Source organism: Corapipo altera, unplaced genomic scaffold (genome assembly GCF_003945725.1).
Source record: "Corapipo altera isolate COAL_440 unplaced genomic scaffold, ASM394572v1 61411, whole genome shotgun sequence".
NCBI classification, from domain to species: Eukaryota; Metazoa; Chordata; class Aves; order Passeriformes; family Pipridae; genus Corapipo; species Corapipo altera.
The window spans coordinates 18,969,837-18,991,554 of record NW_020884875.1 but is presented as its reverse complement, the minus strand read 5'-3'; the positions used below and the strand labels follow the sequence as shown (position 1 = coordinate 18,991,554).

Genomic DNA, 21,718 nt, shown 5'->3' with positions numbered 1-21,718 from the left:
CTGGATAGGCCCTTTTCATTACTTAGGGTTGTAAAATGAGGTGTGAAGCTGAATCAATTCAGTAAATCTGAAGAAAAAAATTGTCTCTTTACCTGCCCCGTACTGTGACTGTGATTGAAATGAACTCTGCTGCATTTGGAATCCATTTGCCTTTCTAAACACCCCCTGCCCCCTCCCTCCAGAATGCAGTCTGCACCTCCTGTGTCCAGGCCATTCATCCGACTCAGAGCTTCGTTCTTTCTACAGCTTTCACCTGAGGAGGGCTATGTCTCTGCTAAGGAAGATTGCTTTTTCTACACTGCCCAGTCACTTGAGGAGGAGGGGCCAGCTGATGCAGCCCTCTTCCATGCTGAGCTGGCTCTGGTTAGTGGCCCAACTTACCAAAGATTTCTTCAATCTTTGCATTTTATAATGAAAGGAGTTGCTTTTTCACTATTCATGCTTTTTTTTTAGTGTTTACTCTCACCACATTACTCATCTACCATAGGTGGGATGGATCCTGACATGGTAGAAACTGGTATCTAGAGATGTTTGCATGAGCTGTGAATCTGTGATACATTAATTGCTGGGGAAAAAAAGTATTTTGCTGATGTTTTCAAAAGTGCATGGCTATCCACATCTCCTTGCATGCACTGAGTGTCCCTTTGGAAATCTCACCTTGTGTAGAGAAATGTTCATGTGCTTATTTCCCTACGTATCATTTCTCTACCTTGAAAACTTTTTGGTACTCCCTTTTTGCATGTAATCCAGCCTTACAAGGAATGCTGTCTGTCTTCAAAAGCTGCAAATGCTTCCTTCTAATAATATTCTTCAGCCTTCAACATCAATCAGTGATTATGAGATTTGCAAGGTCAAAAGTTGTTCACTTGTATAAACAATGCGGCTTACCTGAGCATTCAGTGCCTTACATAGCCCAGAAGTTACCAATAAGAACTCAGATTAAAAAGACACAGGAAATAGGACTCTACAAAAAAGCAAAAAAACCCCTTCCAACCCCTTTTAAAGTCATTATACTCTCTTTTTTTGAGGACTTTAGCAGAGAAGCAGTTTCTACTAAACACCAGGACTTAATTCATTAGGAAAAAAACACAAAACCAAAAAAAACCCTGAAATCGATTCTTCCAGGATGAAAATATCTCCATTGCTACTTCCAGTAGATTTGTTGTTTTTTCACTCTTGCAAATGTCAAGCTGGCTTAATAATTTACCTTTAAACAAGACTGCCTGGTTTTAATTCTGCAGTTTTTTATCTTTGTATAGTAGTTAGATAATAGTATTTGTCTTATTCCATTCATTAAGAAGCATGAAGAAGACACGGTATATATTATAAATAACCCGTAATTAAATATGTGTTGAAAAGATCAGATTAAAACTAAAGTATTTAAAAAACTTGACTTTCATCTGATTCATATTTAAAAAAATTAAACTTCTGAAAAAAGCAGTGAAAGTATATGACATTAATAGAGTTGTCAGCTGTATAATTAAATATGCAAAATATGAAACTAAATATGCAGTCACCCAGTTGAAGATGTGGTTACAGAGTGCACTTATGAGATCCTGGTTTTCATAGATAGATCTGCACTTAGATTCTACAGATCTGAATTTTCACAATACCTTGTTAGGGCGTAGCTTTGGTAACGTTAGTGTGCATTTTCCAGACAATAAGCTGAGAGTAAGTTACAGTGAAGGAGCAATTTGAATTAGCTATTAAGTCGTTAGGCTTGAAATAATAAAAAAATTGATCCTTTTTGCCACAAAAAGGAATCAATGTGTTGGATCTCTGCAGATTGTTGTTGCTATTGCTGTTGTGCATTTACTATAATGAATTCACAATGTGATTAACTAGAGGGGCTGGAAAACAAGTTAGGTCTCGTCTCTGCAGATGAGTGCTTATATACAAGTTTATGGTATGTCATGGCTCTAAACTCTCTGATCATTTTGTTAACATATGCTACTTTCTGGAGGTCTACCAGGGGAGATGAAATTGTAATCAAAGTGTAATTAAGAAGCACCATAAATTAGGTCTTTTATGACTTAATTTTATTCTAGTATTTGAAAGTATGAGAGTCTTGAAAAAAAATCATGTTTCATTTAAAAAGGGGCAAAAAATACTACCCATGTCCATGTCTGAAACTCTTGTAAAAACTTTATTTCTCATATAAGAAGAATAGAAGTGTAGAAATGTCCATAATAATCTTGTCGTCAAATGTAAAAATCATAAAAAAATCATGTAATAATTTTTTCTTATAAATGTACTGTAAAGCATTACAATTTCCAAATTATTGTTTTTAAAAGAGTATAAAAAATAACAGCCTAAGAAGTTGAGTCAAGAGAACATTCCTGACAGGTGGTACCAAATGAAGCTCATTATTTTTTCCATGTTAATTTTTGTAACAGAAAATTCAAAAGAAAAAGATACCCTAAAGAAATCCAGATATTCACATCAGAATATACACCAGAATTCTCCCAACACCTTTTACTTCTATTAACAGGCATGAGCCTGCCTTAGCCCGGCAACTTATTCTAGTTGAGACTCTTGCTTTACTTCAGATATTCTTTGCAACATTTAAAGATGTGGTAACACAGATTGTTACTGAATCAGAAAATTTTCCTACTGTGCTGTGCAAATGTAAGGTCAGTGTAAAACATGGAGTGAAAAAAGAAAAAAAAAACAAGAAAAATGTCAGTCAGTATGGAGTGGCTGATGTGCATGCGTTTGGGGCTTAAGTGGTATGATGGTAACAGCCTGGCTGATTGAATTGCTTTTGTTGTTAGGTGGACTCCGGAGAGGCAGATCTAGCAGATGAGTCCACCTTTGAATCACAGTATTCTCTAGAGAGAGACGTCTTCCAGGATTCAGTGGCAGCTTTGCATCACAGTGCCTGTAGCGGTGAGGTGAACGACAGCTTCTCTCTTGCATTATCAACTTCCAAGGTAAAAAGAAGGATGGTTTTATCAAAGATGAACTTTGATTATAAGTGTGAACAGGCTATATTGTTAGATAGAAACATTTCATGTCATCCTGGTTCAAAATGCGCTATTTGTTACCAGGTTAAAGTTTTGTTTGGAGTATTGCTGATGTCTTACGGATCTCTGATGAAGAGAGAGGCAGATAGAAGGCTGAAAGCTCAGATTTTTCTTAGATAAAGCATGATTTAACCAGATAAAGTGTGTTGAGATGTTTGCAGTATTAAAGCTATGGTGAGCAGTCGGTAGAAAAACTTGTTGTTTAAGGCATAGTAAGGAGTGGTAACACAAAATGACTGTGTTGTTCTACGGTATTTCACTATGAAAACAAGTGTAAGTTTTCATCTTAAGCTGTGCTTTTATGCTCCATAGTTAGTATGTTAGTATGGTTTGAATGAAATTTTCATAATGATTCTGTAATTAAAAATAAATATGTACATATCAAAACTCTGCTTCTAATCCTATTTAAAGTCAATAAATGAAGATTTATTTAAGAGTATTACAAAAATCAGTAGCTATTTGTTCCTGGTCACATACCCATAGTGACTTGATTGTTTGTATCAGAGATGTGTTTTGTTTCTCTCCATGGTTTTTTGTGTTCTTTTTTCTTGAGAATCTTTACATTAATTTTGCTAACCCAAAGCCTTCCAGTTCCATTCTCCTAGCAGTCATCTTTGAAAGCCACATTGTAGAAATTTCTTCCTGGGTTTGCAGTCTTTGGACTTGAATAGAGTAGCTCCTGCTTTTTCCTGCACACCTGAGCTTCAGTAACTCCTTTTGCGCCTTCTAGAGTATGTTCAGCCTTTGTCAGGCACTTGTTGGAAAACTAGATTCATCTTCTAATGGTTTCTCATAATCCACAGAAGAGCACATCTCTGCAGTGCCAGTGGGACAGATTGCATTGTTTAACTCTGTAATTGTTACTTAAATGGATTATGCGTTTTGCATGCTTAGGAGCATTTTATGAGATAGAGACTGGATTTACATTATATATCGCATTGAGAGGCTCTAGAAAGTCTTAAGCTATTTTCAGCACTGACTTAAAGATGGCTTTGGTTTATATGTTTTTTATAAAATACTATGGTCCTGACTTTTTAGTATTCATCTCTGTGCACCAGTATCAAGTGAATATTAAGTTCTCATCAAGTAACATACTCTGTGGTTAAGAGTCACTTCACAAGACAAACACAGGGAGAAAATCTGGTCATAAAAGAAGACTTTTGAATCAAGTGAAATGCAGTAAAAATTGAAACAGTGCTATTTGATGCTGTGAGGAATACAGAGGTATTTTAACTATTTCTGGCTGCAGGGCACCTGACATGTTCTGAATGTCTCTTTGGTGTCATGTTTAAAATAATGATGAAAAGCATACTTAAAGTAGTGCAAATACTCAGGCTGTAGTTACAAATTCCTGAAATCATGTTTTTCTTCAAAAATTACAGCATTGGCTTTTCTTTAAGTGAAACAGAAATAAAAATGAGCATATACTGTGACTCTTATATGTATATGTGGCATGTGAAATAAATGTTGAGTATGATCTGAGGCTTGTTTTCACTGATCTGGAAATGGATAAAAAGCAGACTTAAAAGTATATGTCCCAACTGTATTGGATACATTGTGAAATAATTTAAATAGATTATAGTACTGGTGTTCTGTTCTCAAAAAGGTAGGAAATTATGTCATTGATTATATCATGCAGATTAATGGTATTTAGGCTTTGCTCAATTATCTTCTCAGCTGTTACTTAAACCATTTATTTACAGGTAAACCTTTTTTGATTCTTGGCTAGTGACAGAGCATGCATATATGCACTTAATAAAAGCTGACAAAAACTAATTCTAAGACCCTTGAGACAAAACACTGCAAAATATCCCCAGATTCTGGGAAACATGTTTCCCAACTTTTTGGAAAAGTAATAGAACAATTAATAGGACCAGTGGAAAGACAGATAAAGGCAGTTGGTTTTGACACTTATAATAAATTTCAGAGAAAAATCCCTTGTATTGATACAGAGCCTCTAAATCCAACTTCCAAGTCCTTGATGCATCTTTGTAATATCTAATGGCCTACATGTTTTTAAAATAACTTACTTTGAAAGCTCAGCTAGAGAATATTTGAAGATTTGTTTTCAGAGTGTTGTGATTATTGAAATCCCTTGAAACATTTTAAAGGCAGGGCCTTAGAATCTTGGAAGTCTAAACAAATGTGGAGAGAGCTTAATCGTAGTGCTGCAGCCATAAAAGGTAGACTTGTAGTAAGTACTAACTGCTAAGCTGCTGTAACTTCATCATTCTGTGTAGTTGTTGTCCTACTTCAAATCCTCCATGTTCATTTTTTACTGAGGTTTGACCTAGTTTTGCTTTTTGTGAAAGGGATATCTAAATATGTTTCTGCTCAGTTAAATGAATGATTTTATGGTCTGAGCTGCTTGAAATTCCTTCTTACTTGCTAAGTGGGTTGAAAGTAAAGACCTTGGTCTTGCAAAGTTTTTTCACCTGAGAAAAACAATTGGATACTTTACTTTTAAAAACTTACTGGGCTTACGTCTATTTTAAGAATGTTTGAGTGGATGTTACTTTTCTAGAGTTAGTAGAGAGTTACTGGAGAGTACTAAGTTAGAATTTAGCCTTCAGCAGTAACTTATTTTCACTGATTTCTGGTATTTTAAAACAGAAGAAGTCGTCTAAGAAATCAAGTTCACCTTATAGAAGAATGAATGCCTATAGGGAACTAAAGGCGAGGTTGATTGTTACTGATTGTACAACAGAGATGTTTACATTCTGTGAGATTAGTTTTTGTTTAAGGTTTTAGCATGAAATATGCTTTTGAATTATACTACAAATGAATGGTGATTGTTCATTATCTCCTGTGTTAAACAGGCTTTTGGAGAGGAATGTGAAAATACTGCAGCTGATTTCCATGTATCTGACAAGAATCTGTACAACATGGATCTGAATCAGAGAATGAGAGAGCAAAAGTGTGTAGTGGGCAATAGCCTGGAAACTGCAACTGGTTTTACTAAAACGGATCTCCTGCCTCTGGATGTTTCGAATATCAACCAAAATGAAAGTGAAAACACAGCAACATGGACTGAATCTCAGACAGCATCAGAAGTTGCGCTAAATACAAGCCTTGCTACTACCACACAGCTTGATCCCCAAGGAAAAGTAAAGCTATTTATTTTTTTTAAATAATAATTTAAAAAAACCCTACAGAAAGGCTCTGTTAGACCGTAACATTTCCTACAGAAATTGTGACTGGCCAGCAGCTGTGTATAGTTCTTTGATTATTAATGTTCATCAGATGTGTTGTCTCACATCAAAACTGCAGAATTTAGATCTTTCCAAAACAGGACATAATTTATGGCATCACAATAGTAGTTTCTGAGAGGCTGGCAGTACAATGGTCTGTAAAAGTCTGCTCAGACCTCACATTGTTAGATACTGCAGGACCACAGTGTACCCACTGGGCAGGACAGGGGGATTTTCTTATCCCCTATTAACCTTCACAGGGACATGAGTGCAAGAAGGAGGTGCCCAGCTGGAAACAGGCCTAGGAAGCCGAGGGGGAGTGGTATGAATGTCTTGCATCATGGTGTTCATGCAAGCCTATGCAGGTCAGCTCACAAACTGACCTGTGATGCTGCATAATCTTCCTTTATATGATAGTCACTGTGATGTGTTTCTTATTTATTCCATTCAGTGATTTATTAAGAAATGCTTGAAAGAGCTGCAATTTCTTACAATATTCGTTACTTTAGTACTGGCAGATTGTCAGACATCTGTGGTGAACAAGTCTGAAGCCCTTGAATTCATCCTACTAATTTTAAGAGTGTAACTAATGTCTCTAAATTAAAAGTATACTTTGTGACAGATTTGGTATATTACCTGAATGAAAACACAAACCTCAGGTATGTTGGTTTGATCTTTGATGGATTGACTTTTTCAATGTCTGTGTAAGGAATCTGTCTTAATTATGCACATAGCTTTTGTGTAAGGTAAAGTGAGTTGAGATCAGTATGACCAATTATATTTTTATTTTTATGTCAGTATTCTGAACTGATGTTATTTTCCCTTGTGTTAGGATCCATTGCTTTTAATGGAGAAGAGATGCCCAGTATCTTTGGAGGGAAGTTTCACAATCCCAAATTCGGTCAAAAACATGTATGAGAAGACTATCACAATTGCAAAAGGCAATTCGAGTCTGGGTAAGTTAGCTAACATTTTCTGTAACGTTGCAGGGAATATGGCTTTCCATTTTCCTTGTATGTTTTAGTAGTAAAGACTAAATATTTTCCATTTGATGGGGACAGGATATTCGTTCTTTGCTGCTCTTGCCCTTTTTGACTGTCATGGCGCTGAATCCATGTGCTGTCACTGTGGACACAAAAGTGAAGTGCCCAGTCTCACTGAGAATTTGTTTTCCCATAAAGGAGGTTAGTCTTTCAAGCTATTAACAGAACAATTTTAATGCACTGGTTTTTTATGTCTGTACTAATATAGTGGAAAAACAAGATGTAGCCAAGGAGCGCCATAGAAGAACACTTTGGCCAAAGAACTTCAGACTAGAATTTCAAATGTTTGCAAGCACAAAGTGATCTTGCTTCCTGAGGATGGTCAGAAGGGTCTAAACAAGCTGTTCACTTCCTTGCTACAAGTTCATACTTATATCTGAAGTGCTGCAAAATTTCTGAAAAATCATGTAATTGATTAATTTAATAGGTAGTATTTTTGGCTCAGTATTATCATTTTGTAATGAAGTTCAGAGTTTTTAAATATCTGCAATCTGCAGCTTCCTGAGCATACTGACTAGAGACACGTTTTGGAGCAAACAGGCACAACAGATGGTAATGTTTGTCGTTGTCCTGTCCTAATCTCTGGTGTGGTCCTTGGCAGTGCGAAGGGGAGAACAGGAACAGAACCTTCCCAGAGCCAGTGCGGGAAAGGCTTTTTGTTGAGAGGCAGTGGTGCATCCTTCCCATTTGTGGCTGGTGTGTTCGTTTGGTTTGGTTTAGGTTTCTGATGCTGCTTCTTCCAGCCAACTGCACATCCTTGAAGACTCTCTGGAGTTGGTAGGGCACTACTTTGTGTGGGTGCTGACTGTTTGCAAAAACTCCACAAATGCTTTAAAATGGGCTGTCCACAGAACCAGATGTTTATAAACAGTTCCCACTTAGGATTCCTCTGCTGTGCAGAGGTGGGTGTTGGTTTTTTTACAGCTGTGATGCTGTACTTCAGTGGACTCTTTCACCTGGAATAAAATGCCCTCTGATGACTGGATGCTCAGTCTGCCACCCGTCACCTTTATGATACAGCCATCCTTCAAACTGGATTGGGAACTGATCGGGTTTAAAATCAAGGTCTCTAAAATATAAAACTGTGGAAAAAGTCTAAGGTTTACCTTTCATTGGTATGAGGTGCTTGGCTAGCTACTACCTTTACTGTTCTCACTGTCAGGCTGTATAAAGTGCAGGTCACGGTGCATTTCCAAGCATCTGGATTTTGTAAAAAAAGTTTTCCTTGCAAAAAACTGTTAATTCAATAAAGCAGGTTTTCATTTATTTGTTTGAGTGTTTTAAGTGCAGTGAACATACAAAGCAAATTTGATGTCAAGCATGAAAATACAAATCTGGAAGATGGTCCACGTTGGCAGACATTATATACATGAAAGTAATTCTGGTCTCTATTCATATATACAAAATATGAATGTGAATATCGCTTTCTGCTGGCTTTGGACCAGTCTTTTTCTTCCAGGCTAAGTATTCTCTGGCCTGGGAAGCAGCCTGGGCACAGTGACCAATTTACACACATGGCTGCACTGCTTTTAACTTTAATTTTTGCAAAGGAGGTAAATCAAGAGCTGTGAATGATGTTGAAAGCTGCGGCTGCATCAATTACTTCAGTTGAGAACTGGCACTTCTTTTTTCCTTTTTAACGGTGTCACCATTGTTGCTACCTGGCCCAGAAAGGGGAGGATAACCCAGGTTCTTATTAATAAATCCCCTGGGGTAGACTAGAGTGAAATGACACTGATTAATGGGTGTTTGAATACATATATATGTAGGTTTATTTTGGAACAATTTAGTTTCAAAAGGTAAACAGATATGTTGCTGTTTTGGGTGTTATTCTGTAGCAATATGGCAATATTAAAGCATCTATAGCAATAAAGCAACATTAGAGCACAGCAATATGACTATTAAAGCTTAGAAATATTAAAGCATAGCAGTATAGCCCTGTTATTAAAGCATAGCAGTATTACAGCATCTACAGCAATATCATCTATAGTAATATAGCAATCATTAGAGCACAAAGATAGCACTTAAGGAAATGCATAAGGGAGAGGGAGGGAAAGAAAGGATAAAGGTGGAGAGATCTATATAGTCACCGCCCATTGGATCCAGCAATGAAACTTGGCAGTTGCAGCGTCTGTGTGTTAGTTGAAGTGGTGATCTTGATCCGTTGGGGCTCAAAACTCAAAGAAGTTATGAGTTATTATACACTTTCTTCTCAGATGGGAACACCTTGTAGCTCCCCAGGGTGGGGAGTTTTACAATGGATAGTGTCATGGGCCATGCCATGAGCCTCCAGCATCTCCAAAGACTGTTGCAACTGCCTGTTGTACCAGCATCAATCATGGTCCATCAGGGTCTAACATTTGAGATGTATAGCCCAGGCTAGATGTGCAGAGTTCATGTAAAGGCTTTACACTGGCGTGATAAAAGGGATTTTCCACCTTGCAGGACTTGCCTCTTCTTAGCCTCTTCCCTTCCTCAGGCAGGCATCTGCACCCAGGATAGCTGGACAATGGCATGCACTTATCTGATCCTTTAGCAGTACTGGGGGGCCTGGGCTTTGCTGGGTGAGCAGCTGCTTCTTTTCAGTTTGCAAAAGTGTTTTAGTGATCTTAGAATGTGTAAATCATTAACTGTTTCAGTCTCTGACACCTACAGTTTGCAGCAGCTCTTCAAATCCAGCCACAGCTGGAAAGCTAACATTTTGACTGTGATTTTTTAAGAAGACAGCACCCAAATGCAGAAAAAGAGCTGAAATGCCATTGTCCTGTATAGATCATTTGGCAACTTACCAGTGGTATTTGCATTTTTAACCTGAAATTGTAGCTGTCCACAGCCTTACAGATTTGTAATGATGATGTCAGCATAGAAACAGGGGAGGGGTTTGTACGGGTCCGTGTGATGTTTTTTTTGAAGTGCTATTACACTACCCTCAGTTATGCATGTTTGTTACTGTCTTAACCAGACAGCTAAGTTAGGTTCAGAATTTCAAACCTCATTTCACCTGTTTCCTTGGCAGTTTTCTGTGCACACTGCTTGTATTCTGGTGGAGATCACTTTCTTGCAGTTATGTTTGAATTCAGATCTGACTGAGTAAAATCTATATGAGCAGATCTGTCAAGAGATGCTTCTTGGAAGGAACATGTGAATGTAAAAAATGGGGCACTCACCCCAGGATGGCACCTGTGATGTGCTTAGTATTGTAATGTTACTGACCTGAGGAGTAGATGATATACAGTTTGCCTCTGCTTTTTCTAGTAGCAAGGCAATAAATCAGTGGCATTTTTGTCTGTATTACAAATCTGATACACTCATCTCCAAATTACACCTGTCCACACCTACATTATTAACTGGCAAATAATACATACAAATGGTGTTACTACTCCAGTCAGTAGTAACACCATATTCTTTCAGCAGTTTAATATAAAGGGTCATCATGAAGATGGGTTTTGCAGTTTTTCCAAAGTTAGACCTTGACTTCCACATACCAAAGTAGCAAAGTACATGTATTCCTATGTCTAAGAACATTATTGAGCAGTTTACTAGGCAGGACTACCTTCTCATACTTTAGACAACTATGTTGATCTCAACTGCAAGGGGATGTGAGGAACTAGCACTATTAAAAGATTCTTATTTTCTGAAAAGAGCCCTAAACCCCACAAATTAATATCTGAATTATGGTTATTCTTTAAATGTTTACAGTATTTTATTTTTTTTTCTGAGACAAATATATAGTCAGATGTTTGTATGGCCGGCTGAGCCTGGGTAGCCTGGAATTAACAGCTGCCTTATAAACTCTGTTCAACCAGTCTGTTTCCCAAGTCTAAGTTCACAAAATAAAGAGTTCAGACTGTGTCTTCTGTAGCCATGTTTGTATATAAATTGTTGGAATTTATTTAGCTAGTATTCTTGGAGGTTTTTCTCTGGTAGCTATCATCTTCTGTCCACTCACAGTCTGGACAGTAAGGTAAGCACTTGCAGACGTACAGCTGCACTCCCAGTGCTTGCTAGCCTGATGTTTTACATTGGAAACCAGGAGAACCCAGTGGGGTAGTCACTGCCTCCTTCTCCAGTAGATATTCCTCTATAAGATGCTCTTATTTCAGTGGCTTTACCTTATTAGCAAATGAAAACTTTCATGTTAGTGCACAAAGAAAAGTACCATGTTTGGCAGTAGTAAGATAGTGGAAGTCCTCTGGGTAGACTTAAGGGTCCTGACCCTACAGCTGCCTTTCCACTGCTTTAGTGAAGAACAGTTTTTCCTGAAACTGTTATCAGGGTTTATTTCATGAGCACCAAGTGCCCTGCAAATAACGGTGACAACTCATGCATGTAAGAACATTCACAGACATGTGAAGCCCAGCACGAGTAAGTCCCTGTGGGCTCCCCCTGGGGAAGGAGCGGTGAGAGAATATCTGTCTCATTTCCCATTAGTGAGAAGAAAGTGGCGTTAAAGGGTATTTGTAAATATAGAGAACTGGAGTCCTGCTGTGGCACAGGTGGGACCGTGGTGTAACTCAAATAGTGGACTGTATCCACAAGCAAAGCAGAGACTCTCACAGAACACTCTTCTGGGCCTAAGCTGTGGCCCACCTAGGAGAGTGGTAAGGCAGTCGCTATCTCAGTGAGATCTGATTCAGGCTTTCTGTTGAAAATAAGTGTGTGTTTGTATTGGGCCTGTGCTCCTAATTACCTGTTTAATCATTTGACCTTCTTTCCAAAGAGAATCATCATAAACTAAACTGAAACGTATAAACTCGATGAACCATCACAAGAGGTGAATTTGAAGCAATTTCATTACCTTTTTTGTTTATTTTTTGCTTAAATTTTCCAGTGTCTTAATTTTTTTATGTAGAGCCTAGTATGTGAAATGACAACAAGGTGAAGTAAAGGTACTATGATTGCTATTTGTAATTGCTGTCTCCTGTTGGATAGAAGAAATGCAAGGGAGAGTAAGAGCAACATTTATAGGCTTGCTGATATTGGCAGGTTGGCTGACTGACTTTTACCTCCCATGTGGCCCAGGTTTCATTTCCTTGTCTTGGCACCCAGAGCTGAGGCTCAAAGACATTAATTGTTTCATGTGTTTTCACTCTAGGGATGACAGTAAGCTCCAATAAAGATGGCTTGGGAATGATAGTTCGCAGTGTCATCCATGGAGGCTCAATCAGTCGTGATGGGCGGATTGGTGTGGGGGACTGCATCCTGTCCATTAATGAAGAGTCAACCACTAACTTAACCAATGCACAAGCCCGGGCTATGCTGAGACGGCATTCACTCATTGGACCAGATATAAAGTAGGTAAAGCCAGATGTTGAATTGTGGTAGGAAAGAGCTAATAATTGAAAATTGGTTATTTATGCAAGTATTTTAAGTGAAAATTTTGTATGTTCTTACACATGAATTTACCTTTAAGTTACAGCTTCAGTTGGATAATTCACCTTCAGATTACATCTGGATCCCTTTCCCCACCCACGGCGTGGGGCGGCCCAGTTCTAGTTCCGTTTCCATCTGAAGAACCATTGCGACGCTTTGAGGGATGGGGAAAGGGAACTCCAGGGGTTTCTCAGGGGTCTTTTCAGGCCCTGAGCCTGGAGGGGAAAGGTGCTTCCCCCTCCCCCCCCCCGCACGTGGCCCCATGGCCGGCAGGGAGACAGGACACCGAGCATGGAGAGGAGGCAAGAGAGCGTTTATTGTTGGGGATGTTACATTTATAGGGTTTAGGAGGATTCACAGAGTAACCAATTAGAAGTCTCAAGGGGTTTACAGGAACACCCAATCACAGGAAGGGCTCAGGACACCTTCCCAGGACATTCCTGCATGGATAACAAGGGGGCTATGCAGGACATTCCTGCATAGATAACATGGGGGGTGCTGGGAGGAAGAAGCATGTGTTTGCAAAGAGGACCACCAAAAGCCATTTTAAGACATGTTTAAACAACAGTTTCCCTGTATAATGGAGGTTTAATGCTACAATTACATTTTCATGAATTTCAAAGATAAAATCACTTGTGTGAGACTTTGGATATTCTTAGGAAAATTACTGTCATGAGTAAGCATCATCATTACTGCTCTGCATGGTTTTACTGAAAGAATGGGGTTAGTCAGAATTTTGCATTCATTACTCTTCTAAAGAAAATAATTATTTCCTCAAGATGTTTGTGGTTCTTAAAGGAGGATTATCCTGGCCATTACACAAGTGATTTCATTTGATCTCTATAATGAGTTTTGGTTTTGACTGCCAGATGGAAAGTATGACATATGATGTTAATGCAGAAAAATAATGCTTAAAACATATCAGTACATCTGTGACAAACAGCAGAAACACCCTGTTTTCTGAAGTCAGTTCCAATTTTTTATCAGTATATAGAAAGAAACTCCTGCTCTTGTGCATAAATATCTGCTCTTGGGAGTACTATTTTAAATGTGTAGTAATTAATACAAGTTTTGAGATACCCAGTTGATAAGAAAGTTTCTTCTCAAGTTCACACAATGTGCAGAATTTTAACTCTGCCTTAAAGTACACTTCTTTCTTGCTGTCTTAGTTGTGGAGTTAACTTTACCCTCATGCACCGTCTAGAAATTAACTTGTTCCTGAAGCTGTGGATGGTGCTGTAGACACGCCAATGCTGGCTTTGCAACTTCAAAACCTAGTGGCTGGTTTTCTCAGACCTGTGGTAACATGGATTGGGTCAGATAAACAAATGGGATTCATGGAGTTGTGGGTAATAGAAGCCTCTACTTATTTAAGATGGTGGCTTTGAAAGAGATCAGTCCCAATCCCAGTGTGGTTCCAGGTAGTTGTGATTTCTGTCAGTTCAGACTGGACAGCTGGGCATTCCATATTTCTGCAGAAGTATTCTACTTTGAAGAGACCTGGCATTCTGGGAACAGGTGGTCAAAATACCTTCACTGTGGGTTGTAGTTTAATTGTCTGCCCCATAGTTGTCATGCCTTTAGGATTATGATTTAATGTAATATTGTTGAAATAAAGGGGTATGCTCATATAATGAATTCCATTATTGTCAATGTTTAATGTATTTATATACTGACAAGTCAATGTTGATAAAATGTGTCCTTGGTTATTATTGTAGGCTTCCAAACTGTAATTCTAACTGTCATGACTGATATCAGTTGGTATGTGCATGTGCATGTGTGTGTATATATCTGCTTAGATACACAACTGCTGCAGCACCATTCTTCTATGAGGAGTCCTTTATTAGTGCTGTAGTTACATGATCAAATACAGATGTGTTCATTATTTGTGCTTATTCTTTTATAGCTGCTGCGTTTTACACTGTTTGACTTAAGTTTTGTTTTATAGTCTTTTGCAGATACGTTGGAAATACTAAAATCTTGCCTTAGATGTGAATATTCAGATTTTCCAGAGAAAAGTGCATCCTCTTTCTGAAAGATTTTGCAGAAAAGGGGCAGATGCTATTCATGTTTTTAATTAAGATTTTGTGGGGGTTTTTTTGTATTTATGTTCTTCATCTTATTACTATAATAAGGTTTTAAAGTGAGTGGATAATGTCTCAAATCAGAAATTGTAGATAAGGAGCATTATGTCCTGATAATTCATGTTTTCTGGGAGGGATACACACACAGACACACACACACATCTGTATATGTCAATTCAGAGCTAATGTGGTGCATCACCTTGCAGCATTTGTGATACAAGGGCCAGCATTTCAAATATTTAAATTGGATCTCTTTAGTGTCTTCCTTGGGAAGCAAGGCTACACTAGCACTTGGATGTGACCATTGAGATATCATTCTTCTCTGTCCTTATCGCAATATTGGCACCTTGACTTTTAGACTGAGCTTCTTTTGGCTAGCAGGTTGCCCCCAAAAAGTGATTAAGTAGGAGTACTTTACTGTCAAAGCTGTATTTCAGCAGCAAACAGTATTTGCAGAGAAAATACAAAGCCATTATTACTGGCCATTTAATGGCTTTGTTAAATTTTATTAAAGGAAATTTCATTTTGAATAGGTCAAGAACCAGCAATCTGAGCTTCAGATTTAGATAGTTAATTTTTTTCTCCTTTATGTGTGGTAAACCAGATGTATGGTCTTACCAGAATGCATTCTGTTCCATGTCTCACTCTACCTTGCCAGGAGCTTTTATATTTCTGTAATAATAGCCAATGTTTTGTGCTCAGCAGCAGCTGCTTGTAACATCTGTCAGATAATTACTAGAGGTGTATTAGAATTCACCTGACTGAAGTGTGGGGATGAATTCCTGATCAAGAAGTAATGTAGATTGCAATTCCATTTTCCATGCCTGTTAATAATCACTGCTATAGACAATAATAAAGAGCAGATGCTTTCTGGGATGAAGCAGAGGTGGAATGGGAAAAAAAAGGACAAAAAAAAAGCAGCTCACACTTTTAACTACATAAATATACCTCTCACATTCAGCATGAGACATTAACATTTGTTAACACCATTGTAAAAAGATGCTGCATCGTATGCTTCACATTCTAGATCTTCTCCAGCACCTGCTGATGATCAGGCCCTCTGTTATGTGTGAGTATTGGCAATTCAGACACTCATTATGGCTCTATGTTGCAACTTGTCTCTAAAATCATTCCATGCTTTTATGACATCAATAGTAATGTCAGGGATATATCCAGATATAGGTACCTATTCTGTCTTTCCTTGCGTATGTTCGTGTGTGCATGCACATGTGGCTGCACATGTGGATGTATATATATACATTTTTTGATTAAAAAAGGATATGAGTGTGGGTGTATACTCGTATTTATATGTATGGCTTTCAACTTGAAGATTCGAGCATACTTTTAAAGTCTGAAGTGAAAATACCTGTATTCTAAAAAATTATGGCTAATATTTTTAAATTTTATCTGTGACGGCCACCCAAGATGTGCTCAGAGCACGTGTGCATGTGTGTGTATGTGTACAAGGTTCACTGCTAGAATTGGCATGAGTACTTTGTACTGATATCTGGATTAATCTCAGTGTCATATTTTCTGTGGCACTTACATTTTACTTCATGTATAAAGAGGTTCAAAGTAAACCTTAAATGTTTGTTAGAGTAATGTGTCCTGAACATTTTCCATACTTTGTTAATTGGTTTGTTGGTGTTTCAAGGTTTCGTGTGACTGTTAAGCATGTGATAAATGTTCCTCTGTACTGCATGCGGTGTCATATTTACAAGATACTTTCATATGTACAACCATTGGTGTTTCCATTGTCACTGTTTTAGTTGCTAGTGCATACCTCTGGGGTAGAAGTGGTTATATCTCTCAAGAAAGAAGACCAGAACACTTTCTCTTTCAAGCTATACAGCTCTGAAAGAGAGGAGATGGTTAAACGATCATATACTTTCCTTTGAAGTTGTTGAACTTCAACTTTTCTTGCAGCTAGGAAATACAGCTCAGAAGTAAAACAGTAATTTACTTGTTTCCTGTTTTCTGTGTCTTCATCCCTGTTTTCTGGTATTTTTTACTCTTACTGTCTTCCCTGTAACTGTATCAAGGCAATTGCCAGTCTGTTTTGCAGATGAACCATTCAGGTGCCAGAGTGGATTTTTATTTCCACTGTACAGCACAAGGTTCAACAGAGTCGGTCAGAGGAGCCCGATGCACTTCTTCTGGGCCCCTCATCATCCTAGTCACAGGCTGACCTGTTCAGGATGATGCTGGATATCATCAGACCTCAATGTGACCTCCAAGTGAGCTACAGTAGCAATCCAGCAAGTGATGGATTTGATAACTGGGGAGTGTCTGCTCATGAGTACAGGGAAAAGCATGTCTGCTCATGTTTAACAGGGAAAAAACTCATGTAAATTGAAGGTCTTTAATACAATGTGACCTTACCAAGTGTTACAGAAGGCAGAATCAGGTTGAATGCCTCATAGCAAAGACTACTTTCTGGTATACATATTTCCTAAAACTGTAATTTACATCAGACAGAGGTTTTTTAAGTATAACTTTTCATTACAATAACATGCAAAAGGAGAGAGTGAGGACAGTCACATCAATAATACAGCTTAGATAAAAAGAGCAGGTAGGGAAACCTTTGCAATTAACTGAACTTTGGAAATCATGAGCAAGAAACAAAGGTGAATTACGCAGCATATAACTTTTCGTGTATTTGATCCATGTAATTTAGTTTTCTTTTCTATGCTATTTTTTTGCAAAATGCAAGTGTTCTGGTTTATATTTGAGAAATAGCTGAAGCATTACTGAAATTTAGTTGTAGATAAGAATGAACAGTTAAAAACACACTGGATGTTCCTTTGAGTGCTTTAAAATACACTATTGAAACTGTAGTTAAGCTCTAGAATAGAAATAATGTATTTTTCCAAAGAGCTAATATGTAACAACTCCCAATGAGACTATCTAAATTTTATTCCATCTGTGGAAATCAATTAGGTAATTCAATTGCTCAATTTTAGATGCTTTTTTTTAAAATGGTGGAGCGAACTTCTCTCCTTAGCTCCTGTGCTGTACACAGAAAGGGAAGGTAAGGCAGCTTTTCGGAGATGCTACTAAGTAGCATATGAGGCTCTTTAAGAGCATCCTTTGTGTCATACCTTTTAAATGTTCCAGCACAATATCAGTTACTAAATCATATAAAACCATAGGATATCCCAGAACTTGGAGTGTACATGGTTTGCCTCACTCTTAGCTGACCTCTAATGCTGACATACGAGAGGTAAGGACTACTACTACCTTTGAACCTTGGCACCCTGCATAATTGCTTGCCGTGTGCCCCTTGCACAAAAGGACTAGACAAGAGTTGATAGATACTGGACACTGTACTGTCAGAGATCACATTCTGCTGTATACATCCAGGCTGGATCTGGGCTTATCCCTTTGCTCTGTAGGAGTGTGCCACTCTCCTTTCCATACTTTGAACAGCTGCAGTTTAGCATAAAGGAGATTGTCTGAGCCTTCCAGTCAACAGAAACATTGTTTGCAGTTCTGGGTTATTTTACTGCAGCTGTCTACCAAGGGAAAATACATTATTTCCTACTTGTTTTTATAGGGTGAAAATTGATGAATTTGATTGCGGTGAAACTGATTATTGTAACTTAATGAATGTTACATTTTCTTACATTGAAATGCAACTTGCACATCTTGTAGCTTTTGTAGAGGCAAGGTATCCTTATGGGCTTACTGGGTGGAGCATCTGCATCAGCATTTGACCTGTGAGAGTTTTCTGAGCATAGTACTAGCACTTTGCTATATTTCAACACACCTGGAGTTTGAGGTGGCTAAGAAGTAGTAGTGATTATTTTCAAAAGTTCTTTCCTCTCTTGTGTTGATGTTTCACTGCTGGGTCTTCACTGCTGGGTCTTCACTGCTGCATGTCATTAGTCTTTCCCAGTGCTAGAATGCCCTCAGGAAAGGCAGATAAGAGTCAGTGACCTTCTGCTGAGTGTTTGTTTTCTAGTGTATGCTAACTTCCCACCACTTCAAAAGGAAAATACTTTGTGTCAAGCACAGTAACACTTCAGTGCTTGAAAAAAAGGGCCAAAGTACAACCTGGAGGAGATTGAAAGAAGAGGAAAAGCTGGTGATAATATGGATGTTTCAGAAATTTCCATTAGAGAACTGTGGAGTTCCTTCTGTTCAGCACTTTCATAATGACCTTCTTTGCACTTTTCTAGATATGGTAAATGTGAGAGGAGGTAGGGAACATGCTGGGACACAGACCAAGATGACCAATAAATGTGGTCATTAGGATAATTTTGGTAGAGTGCTTTGAACTGACAGCATTAGTCATATAAAAGTTAATTTGAGCTGCTGTTTGATGCTTGCTGTATCCAGCAGAGAACCAGTGAGAAGGGGAATCAGTGGCAGTCAGGGTGTAACAGTGTGGTGGTTTGAAACTCAAGAATCTAATTTCTAAGTTCAAGCCCCCCTCCCACAGTTTGTCCCTGTGAGAGGGTTTATCGATGGTACGGACTTGATATCTTCTTCACTTCATGTGGAGAGTTTTCAGACAAAACACAACCATTCGTTATTGGGGGAAGGGGAAAATATTTACGAAGGTTTATTTATACACACATATATATATTTACATTGAATTAAATTCCTCTTTTCCTTCAATAAAAGCCTAAGAAGAAAAGAGAAAAGTCTTTCTGTCACTCCTCAGGCCACAGTTCCTTCATTTCAGTTTTTTGTGGCACTGGTTAGTGTCCTTCATTTTTCTGAGGCAGCAGATTTAAGTATGGCAGTCAGGATTTTTGTTTTTATTTTGTGGAAATTCCAATCCCGAGCCCCAGCCTTCAGGGGATTTTTCTTGGAGACCTTCACTTCTCTTGGGTTAGAGCATTTAAGGCAGCTTTCAGTTCAGTCTTACCAGAGCTCCTCTGCTCTTTCTCAGCTTGCTAGCATGGTAGCAGCAGCAGAGGGCAGGACCACCTCCTCCGCATTCCATTCTGGTTCAGCTCTCAGGACAACTCAGAGTTTTTCAGCTCCTTTCTTTCTCTCTCTAGCTGCTGTTGCATTTTGGGACTCCCTAAGGGTTTGGAAGTTCACTTTTCCTCTTCAGGAGGTCTCTGGGTTTTGGCAAAGTGATACAGTCAGACAGAGAACTTCAGTCAGGGAATGACAGACAGGAGACAGCTCCAGGTTCTAGCCTCAGAGCTGAAAGAGTCTCTCCTCAGCAGCTTACACATCCTTGTGAAGTGGTCCAGATTTTTTTTTTTCCTCTGTCTCTTCTGTGGGGAAATATGTTAATTTTTCTTTTAACAATGTGATGTATGAGTAGACAGACTTTTTTTTCCCTTGTCTTTTTTCCATTAACCTTATTTCTTGGCAGACTTGTATCTGACAATAAGCTACTTTTTGTAGAACTAGATGCTTTTAAGGAGACAAAGCATCATTAAAGGAGGGCCATCTAAGTAGCCCTGTTTATATCATGGTATCCTTTTGTCTATAGAGTGGAGTTTTTTAAGAAATATTCTTCATGTCTTAATCTTTTTTTCCTTCCTTTTGTTTCCTCCTCCCCATTCTATTGGACCATTTCTGTTTCTGGCATTCAAACACTGAGTAGAGTCTGAATGTCATTTGGTTGGTGAAACATGACTATCTGACTGCCCCAAACTGCCTAGAAGTGCATGAAGGGGTGGAGGAAGGAATTGAGCAGGGGATTGCTCCCTGGAGCGTAGGTGGCATGCTGTAACACATTTGTATGTCCAAATCTGTGGACAAAATAAATACAAAACCACACAGGAAAGCACAAAACCTCCTACAATCCAACTTTCAGAAACATTTTCAGCAGTCATTTAGTGTGGTAATGGTGCCTCAGACTTCACAAATCCTTCAGTGTTTGTCTTTCCTTGAGGACTCTGTATTTAACTGAAGCTGGATTGTCTCTGTTAACACTCTGGTCACTGTTCAAGCACCATTTATTTTAATTACAGAAATATATGTGCTGCTCAGCTACTTAATTTGACTATAAATGCATATTTGTTGCAAAGGGATTCATATAACAGCTTACTCCCAATGTACTTGCATTGTGCCTTTGAAGTCAATGAAGTAGTCTCGAGTGGCTTCCTCATATCCATACCTCACACCCACCAAAGGGAGGACCGGCAGTCCTCATGCTACTTTAATCATGTCCCATTTTATTGCAGTATTACATATGTGCCAGCAGAAAATTTAGATGAGTACAGGGTCGGTTTGGGACAAGAGACAGAGGGAGCTGTGCCACCTGAACTTTTTCCGTCACATATTGTCAGGTGAGTCAAAAGGCTTATGGTTTTCTCCCACAGAGCTCTCAGATGCAGCTCTTCCCATACACTTTACTGATATTGGGAAGATAAGTTTTGTTTTGGAAGAGACGAAAAATGCGTGATTTTCTTCAGACCAGCAGCCGTTACAATAAAAAGCTGTTCAGAATACAGTTTTTGCTTTGACTAGAAAATTTTTTGAACATTTTTTCAAGGTTTGATCTGTTTCATACCGTTTGATTTGCCCAAAAAGGAGATTGAATTCTGTTTCATCCTGAATTTCTCTTGAATACCATGCAGTTTGATTTATATGTTGCCACAAATACTCAGTATCTTCAACATAAGAATTTAGTATTGATGGTCTTCCCAGAATGTAAGTGGAAAGAACTAATTCTGCCATCCTTTCCTTGAGTTTCAAAAATTCATTGCAGTTACAGTCCAAAATTTCAAAGTGACTAATAATATTTGGGGATTTTTTAAATTCATCTCCAAAAGCAGTAACATTTTTAAAGTGCTGTTGTTATTTATTCCATTTTGAAAACAGTCAATAATTACCTTTATCTCTGATTTGGTTCTTGTTCCAAATTGCATAGTCTTTTAGTCTGTGGTTGTGGATAGCGACTTCACTGCAGAAAAAAGTGAATGGAGAATCCCCAAACACCAAATGTATTCTAACAGACATCTGAAGAAGAAATTCCTTATGTGAATCCTGTGTACAAATTCTAGTGCTGGCAGGGTGATTCAATACGT

At 38.3% G+C, this 21,718-nt stretch overlaps 1 protein-coding gene across 8 annotated transcripts in view; it reads left to right on the top strand.

Annotated features, from left to right (window-relative positions):
* The window catches only part of MPDZ (multiple PDZ domain crumbs cell polarity complex component), a 97,720-nt gene that overhangs the window by 42,270 nt on the left and 33,732 nt on the right, over positions 1-21,718 (top strand). For 5 of the 8 annotated variants that reach the window (XM_027635247.1, XM_027635248.1, XM_027635245.1 and 2 more), the window contains 6 exons: positions 247-363; positions 2,775-2,933; positions 5,846-6,133; positions 7,050-7,173; positions 12,356-12,554; positions 20,873-20,977. In XM_027635247.1, the coding sequence (XP_027491048.1) occupies positions 247-363; positions 2,775-2,933; positions 5,846-6,133; positions 7,050-7,173; positions 12,356-12,554; positions 20,873-20,977 (992 nt within the window). Of the gene's footprint in view, positions 1-246; positions 364-2,774; positions 2,934-5,845; positions 6,134-7,049; positions 7,174-12,355; positions 12,555-15,744; positions 15,787-20,872; positions 20,978-21,718 lie in introns of all 8 variants that reach the window. The other 3 variants (XM_027635243.1, XM_027635246.1, XM_027635244.1) reach the window with 1 other exon arrangement.